Genomic DNA, 20,017 nt, shown 5'->3' on the forward strand with positions numbered 1-20,017 from the left:
TTGATTCTGATATGGGTCTCTATTGTGGACAGGGAGAGGGGAATCATGGTTGGGAAAAAGGGAAGGGAAAAGGGAAGGAGCTGGAAGAACCAGAGAGACATTCTGTAATGATTAATTAACCAGTTGTTTAGAATCAAATGAGCTTGCCTGGTGTTTCAGGGCTGGGTGTGTCGTGACCCATGTCAGTTCCCTCCCACACTGACGCTCCTTCTCTGCCACCTGATTCACAACCCTCACGCAGTGCTCCAACCGCCATTTCCAACATCCTTTGCTCCCCCCAGATTTAGGAACTCGCTCTCTGCTCCACGTTGACAAATACAGTACTGTGCAAAAGTCTTAGGCACCCTAGCTACATATATGTGCCTGAGACTTTTGCAGAGCCCTGTACAGGCTAGTTAGTCCCATGGGTGAAATTGGACAACGCGAGCTCATTGGGCTGGAAGGATCTGTTGCTGTGCTGTATTGCTAAATAATATAAGATAAATGTTTCTGCTCACACATCCTCTGGGTAATAGATTCAACTTAACTTTATTGAGTTTGAGAACTCTAGACCAAAAAAAAGGGCAGCTGTGGCAATCTTATCCTGAGAGAGCACACAGAAGAAAGCAAGCTCTGTATATTGAATTGTAAAGCAAATTGATCATGTATGGAAAGCAGACTTTTGATGTTGTGAGCCAGGTGCTTTGTGAGATCAGCCTGACCCAGATTTGCTGAATGTTTCATGGGCACTGAGCAGCAAAGCATTAAACACTGGAAATGTCATCTTGTTAACACACATAGGCATTTTCACCACACTTAAATGAAAAATATGAGTATGAAGAAAAATGCCAGAACAAAATCCTCACCCTGAAATTGCAATAATATAGTCCGGAGCTTAATGCTGATATTTCCTTGCTGAACTGCAGTTCTCAACATGCTCAGTTAGTTGAGGCTTTTTATGTCGGGCTCGTTCAAAATCTTTTAGTTTATGGAAGAAATATGAGGTGCTTTTAAAGATTGATTAGCTTTATCTGTCACCTGTACATCAAAGCATACAGTGAAATGCGTCGTCTGTGTCAAATCAAACCAGTGAGGACTGCCACACTTCCAGGGACATACTGTAGTAGCATGTCCACAATACACAAACCCTAATGGATAATTTCTTGGAATGTGGGGGGACCCAGAGGAAAACCATGCAATCACGGGGACAATGTTGTTGAGTTGAGGTCCTCTCCACGCCTTGTGGCACGTCAGGCGCCAACCTTCCCTTTTCTTTAGCATTTGTCTGTTTTTTTTATGAGGCAGAGTTGCTGGCTCACACTCAACCCAACACAGATGAAAGCATGCAGGGAGCTGGGAGGATTCAAACCCAGGACCACTTGCCTCGAAGTCCAGTGTGGATGCCACTATGTCACCGGCCGGCTTTGAGGAGAGAGACATCAGCGGCAATCGAGCCCCGAGCTTACAGGTGGTGCTGAAGAGTGATGCGCCAATCACTATGCTACCGTGTTGCTGTTGTTACATCAACACTTGAAGAAATACCCCAAAATTAATCACTTAACACTAACGTCATTTATATTATATCCTCAACAAAACAGTAGCGTGGTGGTTAGCACAATGCTTTACAGTACAGGTAACCAGCTTCGATTCCTGACATTCCCTGTAAGGAGTTGTACGTTCTCCCTGTGACTGCATGGGTTTCCTCTCGGTACTCCCATTTCTTCCACAGTCCGAAGACCTGGTAGGTTCGGTTAAGTCGGGGATTGCTGGGCAGTGTGGCTCGAAGGGCCAGAAGGGCCTTTTACCCCAAGATGTTTCGCTGGATGATTAACATTTGACAAACCATGTAAGGAGAAATTAAAATTCTAAAAGCTTTGCCATGAATGCAGGTTTAAGGAGAATCCTCCAAGAAGACCATAACCCTGTTGTAGTTTGGAGGCTTGTGTGACAGCTATGTTGGCTGGAGTTTTATGCTTTGGCTCTTGGGATGATCACTCATGCCAAACAGGTCAAAGGGCAGAGGCTAGACTAAGAGTGGTCCACCAGTCCTCCAGGTTTGGGGGTTTAGCTCAGGACTACCAAACCTGACTGATAAAACAAAATTGTTATGAAAACAACAATGAAGAATCCTTCTACATCAGAGTAGCCAAGGACAGACAGGGATGGAGGACTTCCATTGCTGCCCTAAGTGTCAGCAACGTAATAGGTAGTAAAGTATAACGTATTGGAGATGGAAAAGAAACAATTGTTTAATTGATAGTTAAGAAATAATAAGTCAAAGAATTGAAAATCTGTTTTTAATTGGGTGAGACAGTATTTCTGAGACTCCATCCGGGACTTGCATGACTAACAGTAGTGAAAACCAAGAGGAAGCTACTGACATGATGCAGGAAGCCCTGACCACCGCCAGAGATGAAGGATTTTTATTGTTGCCTTAAATGACAGGTATATCTGTCAGTAAGTGAGTACAAAGCAGAAGGGAGAAGCAAATTCATGAGCTCATGACGTGGCAGCCAAAAGCCAACCACAAAAATTTGGGTGGTCAAATTTTACTTAACAATCCAGTGAAAAACCTTGATGTATTACAATGTTGAGGGTGTGATATAATTTATTGTTGCTTAAATCATTAATACTTAAGCAGGCAGTATAAATGTTTCAGCACAGACTAGATGGGCAAAAGGGCCAGTTTCTTTGCTGTACCTTTCTATGACTCTGTTAGTCTTGGGGTATTTCTTCAAGTATAGATGTAACAACCACAAATCACATTTCTATCACAAACTAAAGGGTTTTGAATGAGCATGACATAAAAAGCCACAGCTATCTGAGTATGTGAAGAGCTGGAGCTCTGCAAGGAAATATCTGTATTAAACTACAGGACCGTATTTGTGCCAGGGCACAGTCAATGGAACCTATGATGTGTAAGAGCCAAGAGTAAGAGGAGTGCAGAGATTAGAGTGGTTGGGTAGAAGGAAATTACAGAAATGAACATGGGAAAATACTTTGCAGGTAGTTCAAAACTACGGTCTTGCTTAACTGGGCACTATTAACTCTGTGGGAGCTGGAGTGGTGCCTTCTTAGAATCTGGTGGGAGCTGGAATTTAAGGATGATTACCAGGATACTGCCTGGATTAGAGTGCATGTCTTATGAGGATAGGTTGAGCGAGCTGGGGCTTTTCTCTTTGTTGTGTAGGAGAATGAGAAGGTGACCTGACAGAGGTGTGCAAGATGATAAGAGGCATAGATCTAGTTCATAGCCAGAGACTTTTTCCCAGGGTGGAAATGCTAATATGATGGCATAATTTTAAGGTGATTGGGGAAAAGTATAGGAGGGGGATGTCTCTTTACACAAGAGAGTGGTGGGTGCGTGGAACGGCATGCAGGGGTGGTGGCAGATACATTCGGGGCATTTAAGAAATTCTTAGATTGGCACATGCATCATACAAAATATGGAGGGCTATGCAGGAGGGAAGGGTTAGATTGATATTAGAGTAGATAAAAAGGTTGGCACAGCATTGCGCGTTGTAATGTTCAATTTTCTATGTTCTACATCCAATTAGCTAAGAGTACTTTAGAGCAGTTTTGGGTGAAGTTTTCTGCAGGTGGGTAGAAGGAGGTGAGGACTCAGCTGGTATAAAGGAAATTAAGATATGAAACTTGCCACTGAGCAGGTATCCAGGTGAAATTCAGTAACAATCTGATAACCAGTTAAGGTTCAAAGGTACACTTATTAGCAAGAATGTATGCAGTATACAACTCTAATATTCGATTTCTCCAGACAAAATCATGGAGCCATTCAAAGAAAAGCATCAACTCCTCCTCCATCATGCACAAAAAAACCAACAAATCGCACAAATGGCAACAAGATAGAATGGGTGAAAACACAGAAGACTGAAAGAATCCTGTTTGAATCACAGTCCAATCCATAAATAGCAGAACTTCTGTATCATACATTGACAGCATCAAGGGAGAGCGAGAGAGGGGAGAGAGAGGGAGAAAGACCATTCGAATGCAGAAGCCTTCTGTCAGCGAATTTTCTCAGAGTCAGCAAAGTACCAAATCACAGGCTCTAACAGTACCAGAGACATAGTTAAAATAAAAATTAGATGTAGAGGATGTGACATAAACAGTTTAATAGATTATCTGGAAGATGTCGCCTGATGAAGTGTTGTTCATTGGCACCATCTTGACTGGATTCTGTGAGAGTCAGCTTCCCAGGAGAGGGTGTAGTTGCTGACTCAGTGTTTCAGCAAGGAATCAAAGGCAATATCTTCAAGATAATGAACTGGAACAAATTTCTCTTTATTGAGTACAGAGTGAAAGAAGAATTACGAGTCACAGTGAAGCAAGGCAGGTCGATGTATTGATACAAAATACGGCACAGTCAAATCTGCACAAAATTGACATTGCCTTAAATCAGCTTGGGGCTTTCTGTGCGTGGAATTCCAGTGTTAAACACACCCAGTGATATAAATGATAAACTTCTTCAACACACAACTAGAATGGCATGGCACGGTAGCACAGCAACAGGCATAGTACTTTACAGAATCAGAATCAGAATAAGGTATTATCACCGGCACGTGTTGTGAAATTTGTTAACCTAGCAGCAGCAGTTCAATGCAATATATAATATAGAAGGAAAAAAATGAAGTAATAATAATAATAAATAGGTAAATCAATTACAGTAAATCAGGTACAGTAAAACAGAGGTCAGGGATAAATCCTCAGGTAAATCTCTAGGATATCTTACATCTTCTGAGGATCTATCTTGGGCCCAGTTTATCAATGCAAGACAGCAGCTATATTACATTGGGAGTTTGAGAAGGTCTGGGTCTGTCACCGGTCACTCACAAATTTCTACAGATGTACTGTGAAGAGCATTCTAACTGGCTGTATCACCATCTCATTTGGAGGGGTGGGGCCAGTGCAAAGAATCGATATAAGCTGCAGAAAGTTGTAAACTTAGTCAGCTCTATCATGAGCAGTAGCCTCCCCAGCATCCAGGACATCTTTAAGGACCAATGCCTCAAAAATGTGACATCCATTATTAAGAATCCTCATCACCCAGGATTTGCTCTATCTCATAGCTGAAAACACACACTCAGTGATTCAGGAACACCTTCTTCCCCTCTGCCACCCGATTTCTGAATGAACATTGAACTGCACTTTTTTTTGCACTACTTATTTGATTTAACTTTTTAATATATTGAGATATATACTCCATAATGTAATTTACAGTTTTTATTATGTATCCCAATGTACTGCTGCCATATAACAACAAATTGCATGACATATGTCAGTGATTCTGATATCAATTGAAACTCATTGGAATTCAGAAATACTGGGATGTGTCTGTGTTATTAAGAAAATAGATAATTAATTGCATCATCTTTTACATATGAAGGATCTCTGAATGGAAACACTGAATGTCCAGATTTCTGTCTCAGCATTCAGGCCCCACTTTTACCGGTATGACTCTGACTCTGCAGGCCAGTTTCCTTTGGTGGTGTGCCAGGTGGGGGTGGGGCTGCAATGCCTTGGTTGTAGCAAGGACTAGGCCTCAAGATGGGGCTTGCCTGCTGCTTCAGTCCAGGAGAGAATCCAGTACTGGGTTTGGGACTAGCCTCTCCTGTCAGTACTGTGCTCTAGTGTTCGATCGGTGGAATGAGAGGCTGGGTTGTAGTGGCTGTGCACTGCCAGGAATTCTGTACAACTAAGTAGATATGTTTTTGTTTTGCTCACTGTTTTGAATGTACTGTGTATGTTTTGCACCTTGCCTTGGGAGGAACGCTGTTTTGTTCAGCTGTATCCATGTATAGTTGAATGATAATTAAACTTGAATTTGATTGGAATTTGAATTTGAATTTGAAATTCTACAGGAAACATTTGACATTTGGGGGGCATGCATCTAAAATACCTGTACGCAAAAGATGAGTTTGGATTGAAGTGGAAGAAGATGATACACATGGAGACCTCGAATTAACTTCAGTTCTTCAAAGCCTGAGATGAACCAAGGTGACCGGAACAGGGGCTGTGGAAAAAGGATTCAAATTAGTGATTCTCTGAGATCTTGATAAAGCCAGTTAACATTCACAGCACTGACTTCCAGCAGCACAAGAGCTGAGCAAAGTTACATAGCCCACTTTGTGACAAATACAAAATGAACATTACTTAAAAAGAAAATCACACTAATGTACTTTATTAGTATGGGTATCAAAGGTTGCAGGTGGAAGGCACAAGAATGCGGTGGAGAGGAAAAGTAACTCAGCCATGATGGAATCGAGGAGCAGAATGGCCTGTCTCTTCCTATACTTAACTTAGCGTGGCACAATGCTTTATGGGTTCAGTTCCTGCTGCTGCCTGCAAGGAGTTTGTACATTCTCCCCGTGACTGTGTGAGTTTCCTCCAGGTGCTCCGGTTTCCTTCCACAGTCTAATGATGTGCTGGTTAGTAGATTAATTGGTCATTGTAAACTGTCCTGTGATTTGGTTAGGGCTAAATTGGGGGATTGCTGGTCAGCGTGGCTTGAAGTGCCAGGAGGACGAATTCTGCATTGTATATCAATTAATATCAAGTAAATAAATGTCTTATTTCTTATACTTAAACATGGCTATATACTAATTTCTCCTGCTACACACTGCCATTTTCCCTGCCACATCTGGCATCTCCACCTGGTATGGGAGCAGCAGAGCATGGGACAGGAAGTCTCTACAAAGGACTGTGAGAACAGCCAAGAGGATCACAGGATTCTCCCTACCATCCATTGAGGTCATTTATCAGGAGCACCATGTACACAGGGCCCTTAGTATTATCAAGGATCCCGCCCATCAATCCAGCATCCTCTTTGACTTTCTACTATCAGGCAGGAGACTCCGATGCATAAAGACAGGAACAGTCAGGATGGGAAACAGCATTTACCCTATGGCTATTAGGCTTGTGAATTCCCTGCTGCAACACATTCGGAGTGTCACCAGTTAATTTGTTCTGTACCCTATAATATTTAATTTATGCACTTTACTTTGTTTATCTATGCGTAATTCATTTGAAGATTTAATTCGTACTTTCCAAAGCTATTGTGTATTACATGTGTGTTATGTGTACAGTACTACTGTGCTTTACACCCTGGTCTGAACAAATATTGTCTCGTTTGACGGTATACATATATGTAGTTAAATAACAATAATTTTGACTTGACTATTGTCAGGTTCTGGTGGAGCTGTATAGGCCAAGCCCCTGTATCATGGATGCAATGCCTCACAGATGCATTGATGAACTCCAACCAGACCATCTACTTCAAAGGATGTTCGAGACAGGAGGTCATCAACGGCTTGTGCTCCACTTTGGAGCTAAGGGCCCAAGGAGAAGAACACACTGAAAGAAACAAGTCAAAATTATGTATTTCTAACAGCCTCCCCAGCCCCCTCAGTAATCACTTCCCATCCTCTGCCCCACCACTACCTTGCTAAGTCATCCATTACACAGCTTTTCACATACAGGGTTAATATTAGTTTTAGCTGGCTGTTTCTGCAAGTGACTGGAATACACCTCACAGTTTATATGCTAATTAGTGGCTTCAAATGCGACTTTCAAGGAAGCATTGCTTCAGATCTCGCAGCTTAGATCTCCATCCATAGACAGAGACTGACGAGCAACGATTACACTTAATGAGAATTGGTCTAATTAGCAAGATGTACAATGCTTTTTTGTGTGTCAATGCCACAAAGGGGTGTTGTCTGGTTTATGGGGCAAGTCCAGACACCCACTTCCTGGGTGTCAACATCTCTGAGGATCTACCCTGGGCCCAACATATTGATGCAGTTACAAAAAAGGCATGACAGCGGCGATATTTCATTACGAATTTGAGGAGATTTGGCATGTCACTAAAGAAATTTACCAGTTTCTACGGATGTCCGGTGGAGAGCATTCGAACTGGCTGCATCACCATCTGGTATGCTGTTGGGGGCAGGGGGCTATTGCACAGGATCAAAGTAAACTGCAGAGAGTGGTAAAGTAGTCAGCTCCATCATGGGCACGAGCCTCTGTAGTATTCAGGACATTTTCAAGGAACGATGCCTTAGAAAGGCAGTATCCATCATTAAGAGTTCTATTATCCAGGACATGCCCTCTTCTTGTTCCTACCATTAGGGAGGAGGTACAGGAGGAGACTGAAGACACACACTCAATGATTGAGGAACAGTCTCTTCTCCTCTGCCATCCGATATCTGAATGGACATTGAACCGTGAACACTATCTCTACTTTTTAAATATCTTTTTTCACTTATTTCACTTCATAAATATATATTTTTATTGCAATTTACCATTTTTATTATTATGTATTACAACGTACTGCTGCCACATAACAACAAATTTTATGACATATGCTGCTAACATTAAACTTGATTCTGATTCAGGCCAGCTGACTAACCAAAAGTCAGTCTGCTGTCTTGAAATTCATATCTCAAAGATCAATGCAATTTTGAAATACGGTTGGTTTCAATGAGATTCTGCAAATACATTGGGTCTGAAAATTAATGTAGCAAATTAGGACTGGGGCTTTTTCAGGATTTCTGTTAATTTGAAAGTATGCTGCTTATCTGATGCTCTGCCTGTTAATACTGCTGTACGTCAGCTTTTCATTGCAGCTGTACATACACACAGGTGACAATCAACTCCACTCTGACTTTGGAGCATGGTTTCCACTATCAAAAGGACAGAAAAATGGGATTTCCCATGCTGAGGACTCTCTTTTTCTCTCTTGGTCCGAAAATATAACCTCGATAGTAGGAAAACCTAAGGTGCTTAAGGAGAGCTATTCTGCCCCAAAATTTGCTGGCCAAATGTAATTGATGTGTGTTAGAGAGAATACCGACAGTGTGGTACTCTAGCTACAGCAAGACATATCACAAAGCACTCCAACAGATTATTAGAATGGCTCAGCACATACTGGACTTGGAGACAATCTACAACTCTCAATGCCTACAGTCCACACATAACATCATTAAAGAACCATCTTATCCCAGGCACTGTTCAAGCTCCTGCCGTCTGAGATAAGAAACATCGTAGCCAAGACAGTTAGACTGAAGAACAATTTCTTCCCGAGGGCTGTTATGCAGATGAATAATACTACACCCTGGCCTGCCAATGGCCCTTGAATGTTATGGACTTGCTGCATATAAATATGGAATTTAAAAAAAATTAAGCCATTCTGCATGCTTTGTAAATATTTGTTTTGCACGGACTGGAGTAGCACCACCATCTCCTCGTTGTCTTGAGCAATGACAATAAAGTTGTGCTCTATTCAACTGTTTAATCTATGCACCAGCCTTATTCATTTTAGGAACACAAATTAGCTCTGGAAGACATGAATATTTATCAAACCTTGATTTGTGCGTTTAATTAGTTAATTGCCTCCAGGTACAAATAAATGAGTCACGTTCAGTGTGAAACAGGCAGCAATTTGTAGGAACTTTACAAATACGCATCCATTTATTTCGCATCTTGCTGGATTATTCACTTCTGTTTCACTAATTTGCATTATTTGCTACCGGTTACAATTCCAAAAAGCAACCTTGCACAAGCAACAAGAAACAAGACATGGCTATTCAGACAATCAAGCTAGCCCAGCCACCCATTCAACTTTCTGGTCTGTTTCCCGTGTTCTTTCACTTCATAGACAGCAGAATGTACTGAAGAATGCAAATAGGATGTCCATTTCCAACAGGATCCCACTACCAAGCAAATCTTTCCCTCCCCCTCACTTTCTGCTTTTTGCAAAGATCGCTCCCTACGCGATTCCCTTGACCATTCGTCTCTCCTGACACTTATCCTTGTGAGCAGAACTTCTTTCCATAGATGCTGCCTGGCTATTTGGCCTATTGAATTATTCCCCCTCAATCATTAGGCTCTTGAACCAAAGGGGATAACTTAATTTGCCCCCATCAAAGAAATGTTCCCACAATCTATGGACTCACTTGCTTGATTGCTTATTTGTCTATTAATGAATGTATCAATTAGTTGCATAGATTGTTGCCTCTTGCACACCAGTTGAATACCCAAGTTGGTGTGGCCTTTCATTTGTTCTGTTATGGTTATTTTTCTATGGATTTATTGAGTTTCCCTGTAAGACCATAAATCTCAGGGCTGTACATGGTGTCATATACGTATTCCATCATGGCTTATTTATTATCCCTCCCAACCCCATTCTCCTGTCTTTTCCCTGTAATCTTTCTTGCCCTGAATTTTCAACAATTTAGACATACACAGTGACTTGACCTATACAGTGAATTCCACAGATTCACCACTCTCTGGCTAAAAAAATTCTTCTTCATCACTAACATGAGAGGGCATAGTTTTAAGGTGTTTGGAAGTAGATACAGAGCAGTTTTTTTACGCAGAGGGTGGTGAGTGTGTGGAATGGGCTGCTGGCGATGGTAGTGGAAGCAGATATGATAAGGTCTTTTAAGAGATTCCTGCATAGGTACATGGAGCTTAGAAAAATAGAGGGCTATGGGTAACCCAAGCTGATTTTTAAAGTAAGTGCACGTTCAGCACAGCATCGTGGGCTGAAGGGCCTTTATGTGCTGTAGGTTTTCTGTTTCTATGTTTCATCTCTGTTCTATTCTGAGTCTCTGTCCTCTGGTTTCAGACACCCCCACCATAGGAAACATCTTCTCCACATCTACTCTATCGAGGATTTTCAACATTCAATAGGTTTCAATGAAGTTCCCCCCTCATCCTTCTAAACACCAGCGAGTACAGGTCCAGAACCTTTTTATTCCTGGGATCATTCTCATGAACCTCTTCTCTTAGATAAAGGGGAAAAAATTGCTAACAATACTCCAAGTCCAGTCTGACCAATGCCTTTTAAAGCCTCAGTCTTATGTTAAAAGTTCACAGACATCTATAACACAAGGACCATGTTGATGAGCCACTTCAAATACACTGGTGGAGCCACATCTGGGATTAGACATTACTGACCGAGGTCTGGTGGAAAATCAGTGCCTGTCACTGTACAAGGCTGATCCAATAATACTTTAAAGAAAAGGAATTGAACTTCTCTTGGGGGAAATAGCGTAATTAGTGAGTTCGAAGTTCGAGACTGAGTGTTGGTGATTGGCATGTACTGGGATTGATGCTGAGGATCAAGGCACCAGAGATCAAATTGGAAGTCTGGAATTTGAGGCCCACTAGCCAGAGGCCAGTGTGTGAACCTCTGTGTTTGCTGGTGGCAGTGGAGGCCACAGAAGGCAGCCTGTCCTGGGGTTAAAGGACTGTATACGTGCATGGGTGGGAAAGAGGAAAGGGATTTGTATATAATTTAATTCCCATTCCGATATGCTGGTCCATAGCTTCCTCATGCCAGGGTAGAGAAGCAACACCTTATATTCTGTCTGGGATCCTCCAACCTAATGGCATAAATGTAGATTTCTCCTTCCAGTAAACTTAATTTTGTCCCTCCCCATTTCCTCTAATCCCCACTCTGACCTTTTATTTCTTCTCACCTGCCTATTACTTCCCTCAGGTCCCCTCCTTCCTTTTCTCCCATGGTCCACTCTCCTCTCCTACTAGATTCCTTCCTCTCCAGCCCTTGACTTTTCCTACCCACCTGGTTTCACCCATCACCTTCCAACCAGCCTCTTTCCCCTCCCCTCACCTTTTTATCCTGACATCTTCCCCCTTCCTTCTCAGTCGTGAAGAAGGGTCTTGGCTCAAAATGTCGACGATCTATTCATTTCCATAGATGCTGCCTGACCTGCTGAGTTCCTCCAACAATTTGTGTGTGCTGCTTTGTTACACTGCTGTCAGGTTGCTTGTTGTGTTCTGTGTTGTTCTACTGAGCACTGTGGGCATGTGTGGTGACACTTGGGAAAATCCCACATCCCAAGCTAAGGAGAAGGAACAGTTAATGCATTTTCAGAATCACAATCAGGTTTGATATCATTAGCATATGTTGTGAAATTTGATTTTATGCTGCAGTGATACATTGTAATACAATGTAATAAAAACTGTAAGAAATACATATATATTTTTAAAAGTTAAATAAGAAGTGTGAAAAAAGAAAAAAAGAACTAGTGAGATAATGTTTATGAGTTCAATGTCCATTCAAATATTTGTCCGGTCAAGATGGTGCCTGTGTACAACACTCCTTTGTTCGGCATCTTCTGGATAGATCATGAAACCATATATTTCACTTCTTTTATGTCTTTTTATGAATGTTTGTCATTTTGGATGTGATTCTAGAAATGTTGGAGCCTGCGATTTACTGTTTGGAGATTGTTTGGGTATTCCAGCACTGCAGACTCAGAGGATTCTGGAAGGTAGAGGCAACGCAAGTGAACCAGATGGTGGGCAGGATGCAAGTCAGGCACGAGCCGAGGTTCAACTCCATTTCGCTGATTACAGCTTCAATTGTTCGCTGATTAAAGCGGCAAGGGAGACTGAATCATCAAGGTGAATGCGGAAGTTGAGCACCGGGTGCTTGTCTTTTAAACGCACGTTTAAGCAGGGATTTGGGGGTCGATGATCACGCTGCCTTTCTTTTCTTTCTTAGTTTCATGGCTACCCGGAGAAGAAGAATTTCAGAGTCGCATACTTCGATAATAAATGTACCTCTGAATCTGACGGCAAAGGGGATGAAGCTGTTTCTGAATTGTTGAGTGTGTGCTTTCAGGCTCCTGTATCTTCTCCCTGCTGGTAGCAATGAGACCAAAACATGATCAGGGTGATGGGGGTCCTTAATGATGGATGCCGCCTTTTTGAGGCACTGCTCCTTGAAGCTGTCTTGGATACTATGGAGGCTAGTGCACATGATTTCTGCAGCTTATTTCAATCCTGTGCGTCGCCCCCCCCCTCCATACCAGACAGTGATGCAGCCAGTCAGAATGTTCTCCACAGAACATCTGTAGAAATTTGCGTCTTTGGTGACAAACCAAACCTGAAACTAATGAAATATAGTCACTCTCTTACTTTCTTTGTAATTGCATTGATATATTCGGCCTAGGATAGATCCTCAGAGATGTTGACACCCAGGATCTTGAAATTGCTCACCCTTTCCACTTCTGATTTTTCTATGAGGACTGGTGTGTGTTCCCTCATCTTCCTGAAGTCCACAGTCAATACTTCGGTCTTACTGACACTGAGTGCGAGGTTGTTGCTACAACACCATTCAACCAGCTGATCTATCTCATTCCTGTACGCCTACTCATTATCAACTGAAATTCAGCCAACAATAGTTGTGTCGTCAGCAAATTTATAGATGGCATTTGAGTTGTGCCTAGCCAAACAGTCATGGGTATAGAGAGAGTAGAGAAGTGAGCTAAGCACACATCCTTGAGGGGTGCCAGTGATGATTATCAGCGAGGTAGAGTTGTTATTTTTGATGCATACAAATCATCATCTTTTGGTGACTAAGTTGCAGAGGGAGGTACAGGAGCTCATTTAAGAAGTGTTGGTGTAAATGATGGAACAAGATAAAGAATAACCCAGCTCAGAAATGTGCTATCTTGTAATTTCACTCGACAGGTACAGAAGAGTCTTTTCATCTGATTCAAGAGCACCACCCGAGGGATTTTCCTGTCAAAAGTACTGCAGAGATTTGTTTTATTGCTATTGTTAGCCATATTGAGATCGCTTCTATTGTATTTGATTCCATTAAGCTACAGGACAGGGAAGAAGCCAGATGTACAAGTTCACCAGCATATTGATTATACATTCTTGTGACTAGCACCATTTCCATTTTCAGCCTGGACAGCACACCCTTCATTCCTCTATTTCTTCTTGACCCTGCTCATTTGATGGAAAAGGACTAGAGTATAAAAGCAACTTATACTGCTGAGTTTTATAAGGTGTTGGTTAGACTGTGTTTGGAATATTGTGAGCAATTTTGGGCTCCATGTCAAGGACCTGGAGAGGGTCCAAAGGAGTTTCACAAAATTGTAATAAATGAGGAACATTTGATGTCACTGGGTCTAGACTCAACAGACTTCAGGAAGAGGAGATGTAGGGGGGGCAGAGAGAACTCATTGAAACTAACAGGATACTAAAGAGTGGATATTAATTTTGTATATTTATTGAGAAACAGTGCAGAGTAGGCCCTTCTGGCATTTCAATCCCCCAACTTAATCCTAACCTAATCACAAGACAATTTACAATGACCAATTAACCTACCAATGGGTACATCTTTGGACCGTGGGAGGAAACTGTCACACCTGGAGGAAACCCACACGGTCACAGGAAGAACATATAAAACGTACAAACTCCTTACAGACAGCGGCGGCAGGGTGCTAGTGCGCCACCCTGGAAAGGATGTTTCCATTAGTAGAGAGTCTAGAATCCAAGGCCACAGCCTCAGAATAAACTGATGAATTTCTTCAGCCACAGGGTGGTGAATCTGTGGAATTCATTGTCACAGAGGGCTTTGGAGGCCAAGTCATTGGGTGTATTATGGCAGAGATAGATAAATCTGATTGGTAAGAGGGTGAATTGTTACAGGACGAAAGGGGGAAAATGGAGTTTAAAAAAGGCAGTTACCAATGGTGGAGTAGGGCCCTGTGTATCAATGGTGTAGGGGCAAGGTTAAGTGTCAAGAGGGAGATCAGTGGGGAGGGAGGTGATACTTCACCTTGACAATCAGAACAAGTGGGATCTCTCAGTGGCCACTTAATTCCACTTCCCATTCCAATATGTCCAATCATGGCCTCTTCCATTGTCGTATGAGGCCACACACAGTTGGAGGAGCAACATTTTATATTCTGTTTGGGTAGCCTCCAACTTGATGGCATGAATATCGATTTCTCAAACTTCTCACCTCCCCTTCACCACTTCCCATCTCCTTTTCCCTCTCTCACCTTAACTCCTTGCCTGCCCATCGCCTCCCTTTGGTGCTTCTTCCCCCTTTTTCTTTCTTCCAAGGCCTTCTGTCTCTTCACCAATTGACTTCCCAGCTCTTTGCTTCATCCCTCCCCCCTCCAGGTTTCACCTATCACCTGGTGTTTCTCTCTCCCTTCCCCCCTCCACCTTTTAAATCTACTCCTCAGCTACTTTTCTTTAATCCTACTGAAGGGTTTCGGCCTGAAACGTCAACTGCACTTTTTTCCATAGATGCTGTCTGACCTGCTGAGTTCATCCAGCATTTTGAGTGTGTTGGTTGGATTTCCAGCATCTGCAGATTGCCTCTTGTTTGCAACTTTTAATCTCTCATGTGTTTCATCTGCTTTTTATCACCATTGTTTTGTTTGCTTAGCATTTGTCCTTTGTTTAAACTTCATGAAGAATCAAAATTTCTCACTCATTCTTGAAGTCCTATGAGAACCTGGGAATCGAGAATTACTGTGATCCGGCAGTAACTCTTCACATCTACCACATCCCAACCCAAGTGAGAAATAAATGCGCGACACAAATAAAATACAGACAGACAGAAAAATAGGTACATTCCTCCCACATATTTGAAATACTCAACAGATCTGAGAATGTGTATTAAGAGTAAAACAGAGTCAAGGTTTCGGGTAGCAGGCATTTTGGCCCAGATGAAGGCTCTCACCCCAAAATGAACACTGTCCAATTCCCTTTACAGATGCTGCCTGACCTGCTGAGTTCCTCCATTTTGTCCTTTGCTCCAGATTCCAACAGTCTCCTACAGTCTACAGCCTCCTGTGGTCCATTTCATTGATGGTGCCTAACTAGCATTTTCCATTTTTAAGTGTTCAGTGTGGTTGACTGAAGCTCCACTGTGACTCCTCCAATGGGAAGACTTAAATACATTTTATCTAATATAAAGATCTTACAGATTAGCTTTATTTGTCCCTACATTACAAACTTTTTTTTATTAAACTAAATATACTTATTCAAAAATAAAATTATATACAATAACCATTCAAAGACTTTCAATTCTTTACAGTTGGTACCATTACTGTCTTTACATTTTCAAAGTTCAAACATTTTGCCACCCACATGGCACTTTGTTCTTTCATATTTACATTCAGGGGGTATACCCCCAAACCCCCTACCCCTCAACTCCCACAGGAGAAGAACCCTAGACTGTGGTCCTTCCCCACCAGGCCCTTGCGGTGGCTGCACCAAGTTTGAATGCGTCCCTCAGCACGTACTCCTGCAGCCGAGAATGTGCCAGTCGGCAGCATTCCCCCACGGACATCTCCGTGTGCTGGTAGACCATCAAGTTTCGGGCCGACCAAAGAGCGTCTTTCACCGAGTTGATGATCTGCCAGCAGCACCGGATGTTGGTCTCGGTGTGCGTCCCCGGGAACAGCCCGTAGATCAGAGAGTCCTCTGTTACGCAGCTGCTGGAGATGAACCTCGACACTGCCCCTTCCATCTTCCTCCACACCTTCTCTGCGAACCCACAGTGAGCAAAGGGGTGGGTCACCAACTCCTCCTCACTGCAGTCCTCCCGCGGGCAGGGGGGTGTGGAGACGACGTTCCGGGCATACAGGAGGGAACGTCAAGCTGCTGACCCCAGAGAACATCGAGGAACTAGAGAAGGAGTACACAGGTTGGAGAACCTTGAAAGCCTTCTTTGATTCCCTGGTTCACTGGTGGGAAGCCACCGAGGAGAACATCAAGCCGTTCTTCATACGCAAGGGCATCCAGAGATCAAGGGAGGGGCAGAGGGAACTGCGTAAACCCCAGACAGAGTTGCAGCAACTCCTCCTTCTGCAGTCGAGGGGGGTGGATGTCAGGGAGGAACTGTGGCAGGTGAAGGGCCGACAGGCCCAGCACTTTGCCGCCGAGTTCTCCAAGATCATCTTCTCATGCTCATGATTCTTCTTCCAAAAGGTGCACGGGGAGCTCTGTGATCCACAACCTAAAGGAAGAGGACGGCTCAGTCGCGTCCTCGCTGACAGACATACTGAGGATCTGCAGGTCCTTCTATGCCGGTCTGTACGGAGAAAAGGCCACAGACTCCACAGCCTCCCGCAACTTCCTGTCGTCTCTCACGCAGGTCTTAGACGACAGCAAGTGGGAGAGTCTGGAGCAGCCACTGACCCTGGACGAGCTGACTGGCTCTGTCCGTTCCTTTGAGTTGGGTAAGACTCCCGGAAGCGACGGCTTATTGGTCAAGTTGTATTCGGCTCTGTGGAACTGGGTGGGCCCCGACCTGCTGGAAGTGTACAACGCTACGCTCCTGGCAGGCAGCATGACAGAATCCATGCGGAAGGGCATCATCACCCTTATGTACAAGCAGAAGGGGGAGAGGGGAGACATTAGAAATTGGAGGCCCATCTCACTCCTGAATGTGGACTACAAGATCCTGTCCAAGGCTATCGCCAACAGGGTCAAGTCTGCACTGGAGCAGGTGATCCACCCGGACCAAACCTGTGCTGTACCGGGCAGGAAGATCTCAGACAGCCTCGCGCTGCTGAGGGACACCATCGCCTACGTGCAGGACAGGGGGGTGGACGCCTGCCTGGTCAGCTTGGACCAGGAGAAAGCCTTCGACAGGATATTGCACACGTACATGGCAGATGTACTCTCCAAAATGGGATTTGGGGAGGGAATCCAGAATTGGATCAAATTGCTCTTCACGGACATCTGTAGCGCAGTCCAAGTCAACGGGTGGGAAACAGGCAGCTTCCCCATCAGGTCTGGAGTCAGGCAGGGCTGCCCTCTCTCCCGTCTTGTTCGTGTGCTGCATAGAACCCTTTGCCGAAGCCATCAGGAGGGATGAGGGCATAAGAGGGGAGACGCTGCCAGGCAGTGGAGGGACCCAAGTCAAAATCTCTTTGTACATGGACGACGTCACCATCTTTGCTCTGATCTGAGGTCAGTTCACAGGCTGATCGGCATTTGCGAACAGCTCGAGCAGGCGTCAGGGACCAGGGTCAACCGCACGAAGAGCAAGGCCATGCTCTTTGGCAACTGGCCCGACCGATCCAGCGTCCCCTTCACCATCAGGGCTGATCACGTGAAGGTGTTGGGGATCTGGTTCGGAGGGGCCGAGGCGTGCAACAGGAACTGGCAGGAGCGGACTGCCAAGGTGAAACATAAACTGGGGCTGTGGGGAGGGCGCTCCCTATCGATAGCAGGCAAGAACCTGGTCATCAGGTGTGAGGTGCTCTCAGGGCTGCTGTACTTGGTGCAGGTGTGGCCAGTCCCCCGCTCCTTCTGCTCAGAAATCACCTGAACCATCTTCAGATTTGTCTGGGGATCCAAGATGGAGTGGGTCAGATGGACCACCATGCATAAGTCCCTGGACAACGGGGGCAGAAACGCCCCCAATATCGCCCTCACCCTGATGGCCCGTTTATTGTGTGGCTGAATCAGGTTGTGTGTGGATCCCAGGTACGTGGGCACCAAGTACCACTACGTGCCCAGATTCTACCCGTCGTCCTGGCTACAAAGGATGGGTCTGGCCCCTTTCCCGCTTAACACCCCTGTCAGCTGGTCGTTGCCGCCATACCTGTCCTTCGTAGAGAAGTTCTTTCAGGTCAACGCCTTTGACCACAGGGCCATCAGACAGTGGTCAGCACATAAGGTCCTGCAGGCACTGCAGGAGAAGGACGTGATGGACACAGTGGGGTGCTTCCCTGAGCAGACAGTCCAGTTCATCTGGCAGAATGCCTCATCGCCAGACCTCACCGACAGGCACCGAGACCTCGCCTGGCTGGCGGTGAGAGGGGCCCTCCCAGTCCGATCCCTACATTCCAAATATGCAGTGAAATGTGTCGCTTGCGTCAACAACCAAATCAATGAGAACATATGCTGGAAGTCACCACGCCTCCAGTGCCAACACAACATGTCCACATCTTACTAACCTTAACTTTGGAACAAGGGAGGATACTGGGACACTTGGAGGAAAACCCAGCTAGTCACGGAGAGGACATACAAACTCTTTACAGAAAGTGGAAGGAATTGAATGTAGGGAGATATGTAAAATAATCATCATGAGCTGACCATGAATTCGCATGTACTGAAGATGGGTCAGCAAAGCAGGATACATCTTGTTGAATCCTCTTTATTTAAAGTTATTCTGCCCATATTTCCAGTTAAATCGATTTAATAACTTCAATTTAAATATCACAAGATGAAAGACCAATGTTTAATGTAAATTATTTGTTGACAAGTGGCAAGTGAAATAAGATTGAGTTAATAAAAGCAGCCTATGACAGCATTTGCCCATTAGAATGTTGTATTTTATGTCCCCTACTGATGAGGTGGTGGGGTGGAAGTATGTCTCTACCAAAATATAAGGTGCTCCTTACTTCCACTAGGCTGCAGGTCACCCTTGGGCAAGATGTAGCACCTGCTTAGCCTTACCCTCCCCCTTGCCATCAGGGTCACGGAAGCCATGGGAGCAGTTGGAAGTTGGCCGTATGAGTGGCTGGTGCATACCACAAGTCCTGGTTATGCGACCACTTGATGCCAAGTAGACACTCAGAAGAATTACTGGTAATGGCTGGGGTCATCAGTCTTGTAAAGACACTGCCCAGAAGGCGGCAGTAGCAAACCACTTCGAAAGAAAAATTTACCAAGAACAATCATAATCTTGAGACCATGATCGCCTGCCTATATTATAGGACATGGCACAGAATGACAATGACCCTTTGAATAGAGAATTTACTACATGGAGAGAAATGTAACTATTTGCTGCACATCATTCTGACATTCCCTCACTACCTAATCTCCATGAAGAGACCATCTCACTTTATATGGATCATTCCAACTAACTTGGACAGTCTTTATTTTTAAACCTGCATTGATATACTGCAGTACCTTTCATGGTAACAAAATGTCCGAGAATGTTTGCAGCCAATCAGCTACTTAGGGATTCCAGTTAATTACTGTAGTGGCAGTGTAGTGGTTGGAACAATTGCTTTATAGCACCATGGATGACTGATCCGGGTTCGATTGCCATTGCCATTTGTAAGGAGTTTGTGCGTTCTCCCCATGACCGTTTGAGTTTTCTCCAGGTGGTGCGGTTGCCTCCCATGCACCAAATCTTAACAAGAGATTAGGCCTAGGGAGTTATGGGCATGGTACAGTGGTGCCAGAAGTGTGGCAACCCCTGCAGGCTGTTCCCAGCAGA

General features: G+C 44.1%; 1 protein-coding gene across 1 annotated transcript in view; it reads right to left on the minus strand.

Annotated features, from left to right (window-relative positions):
* The window catches only part of tango2 (transport and golgi organization 2 homolog (Drosophila)), a 224,496-nt gene that overhangs the window by 89,616 nt on the left and 114,863 nt on the right, over positions 1-20,017 (minus strand). The window contains exon 2 of the mRNA XM_059994652.1: positions 5,894-6,007. Coding sequence (XP_059850635.1) covers positions 5,894-5,943 — 50 coding nt within the window. The 5' untranslated portion in view covers positions 5,944-6,007. The remainder of the gene's footprint in view (positions 1-5,893; positions 6,008-20,017) is intronic.

Source organism: Hypanus sabinus, chromosome 18 (genome assembly GCF_030144855.1).
Source record: "Hypanus sabinus isolate sHypSab1 chromosome 18, sHypSab1.hap1, whole genome shotgun sequence".
Lineage (NCBI taxonomy): Eukaryota > Metazoa > Chordata > Chondrichthyes > Myliobatiformes > Dasyatidae > Hypanus > Hypanus sabinus.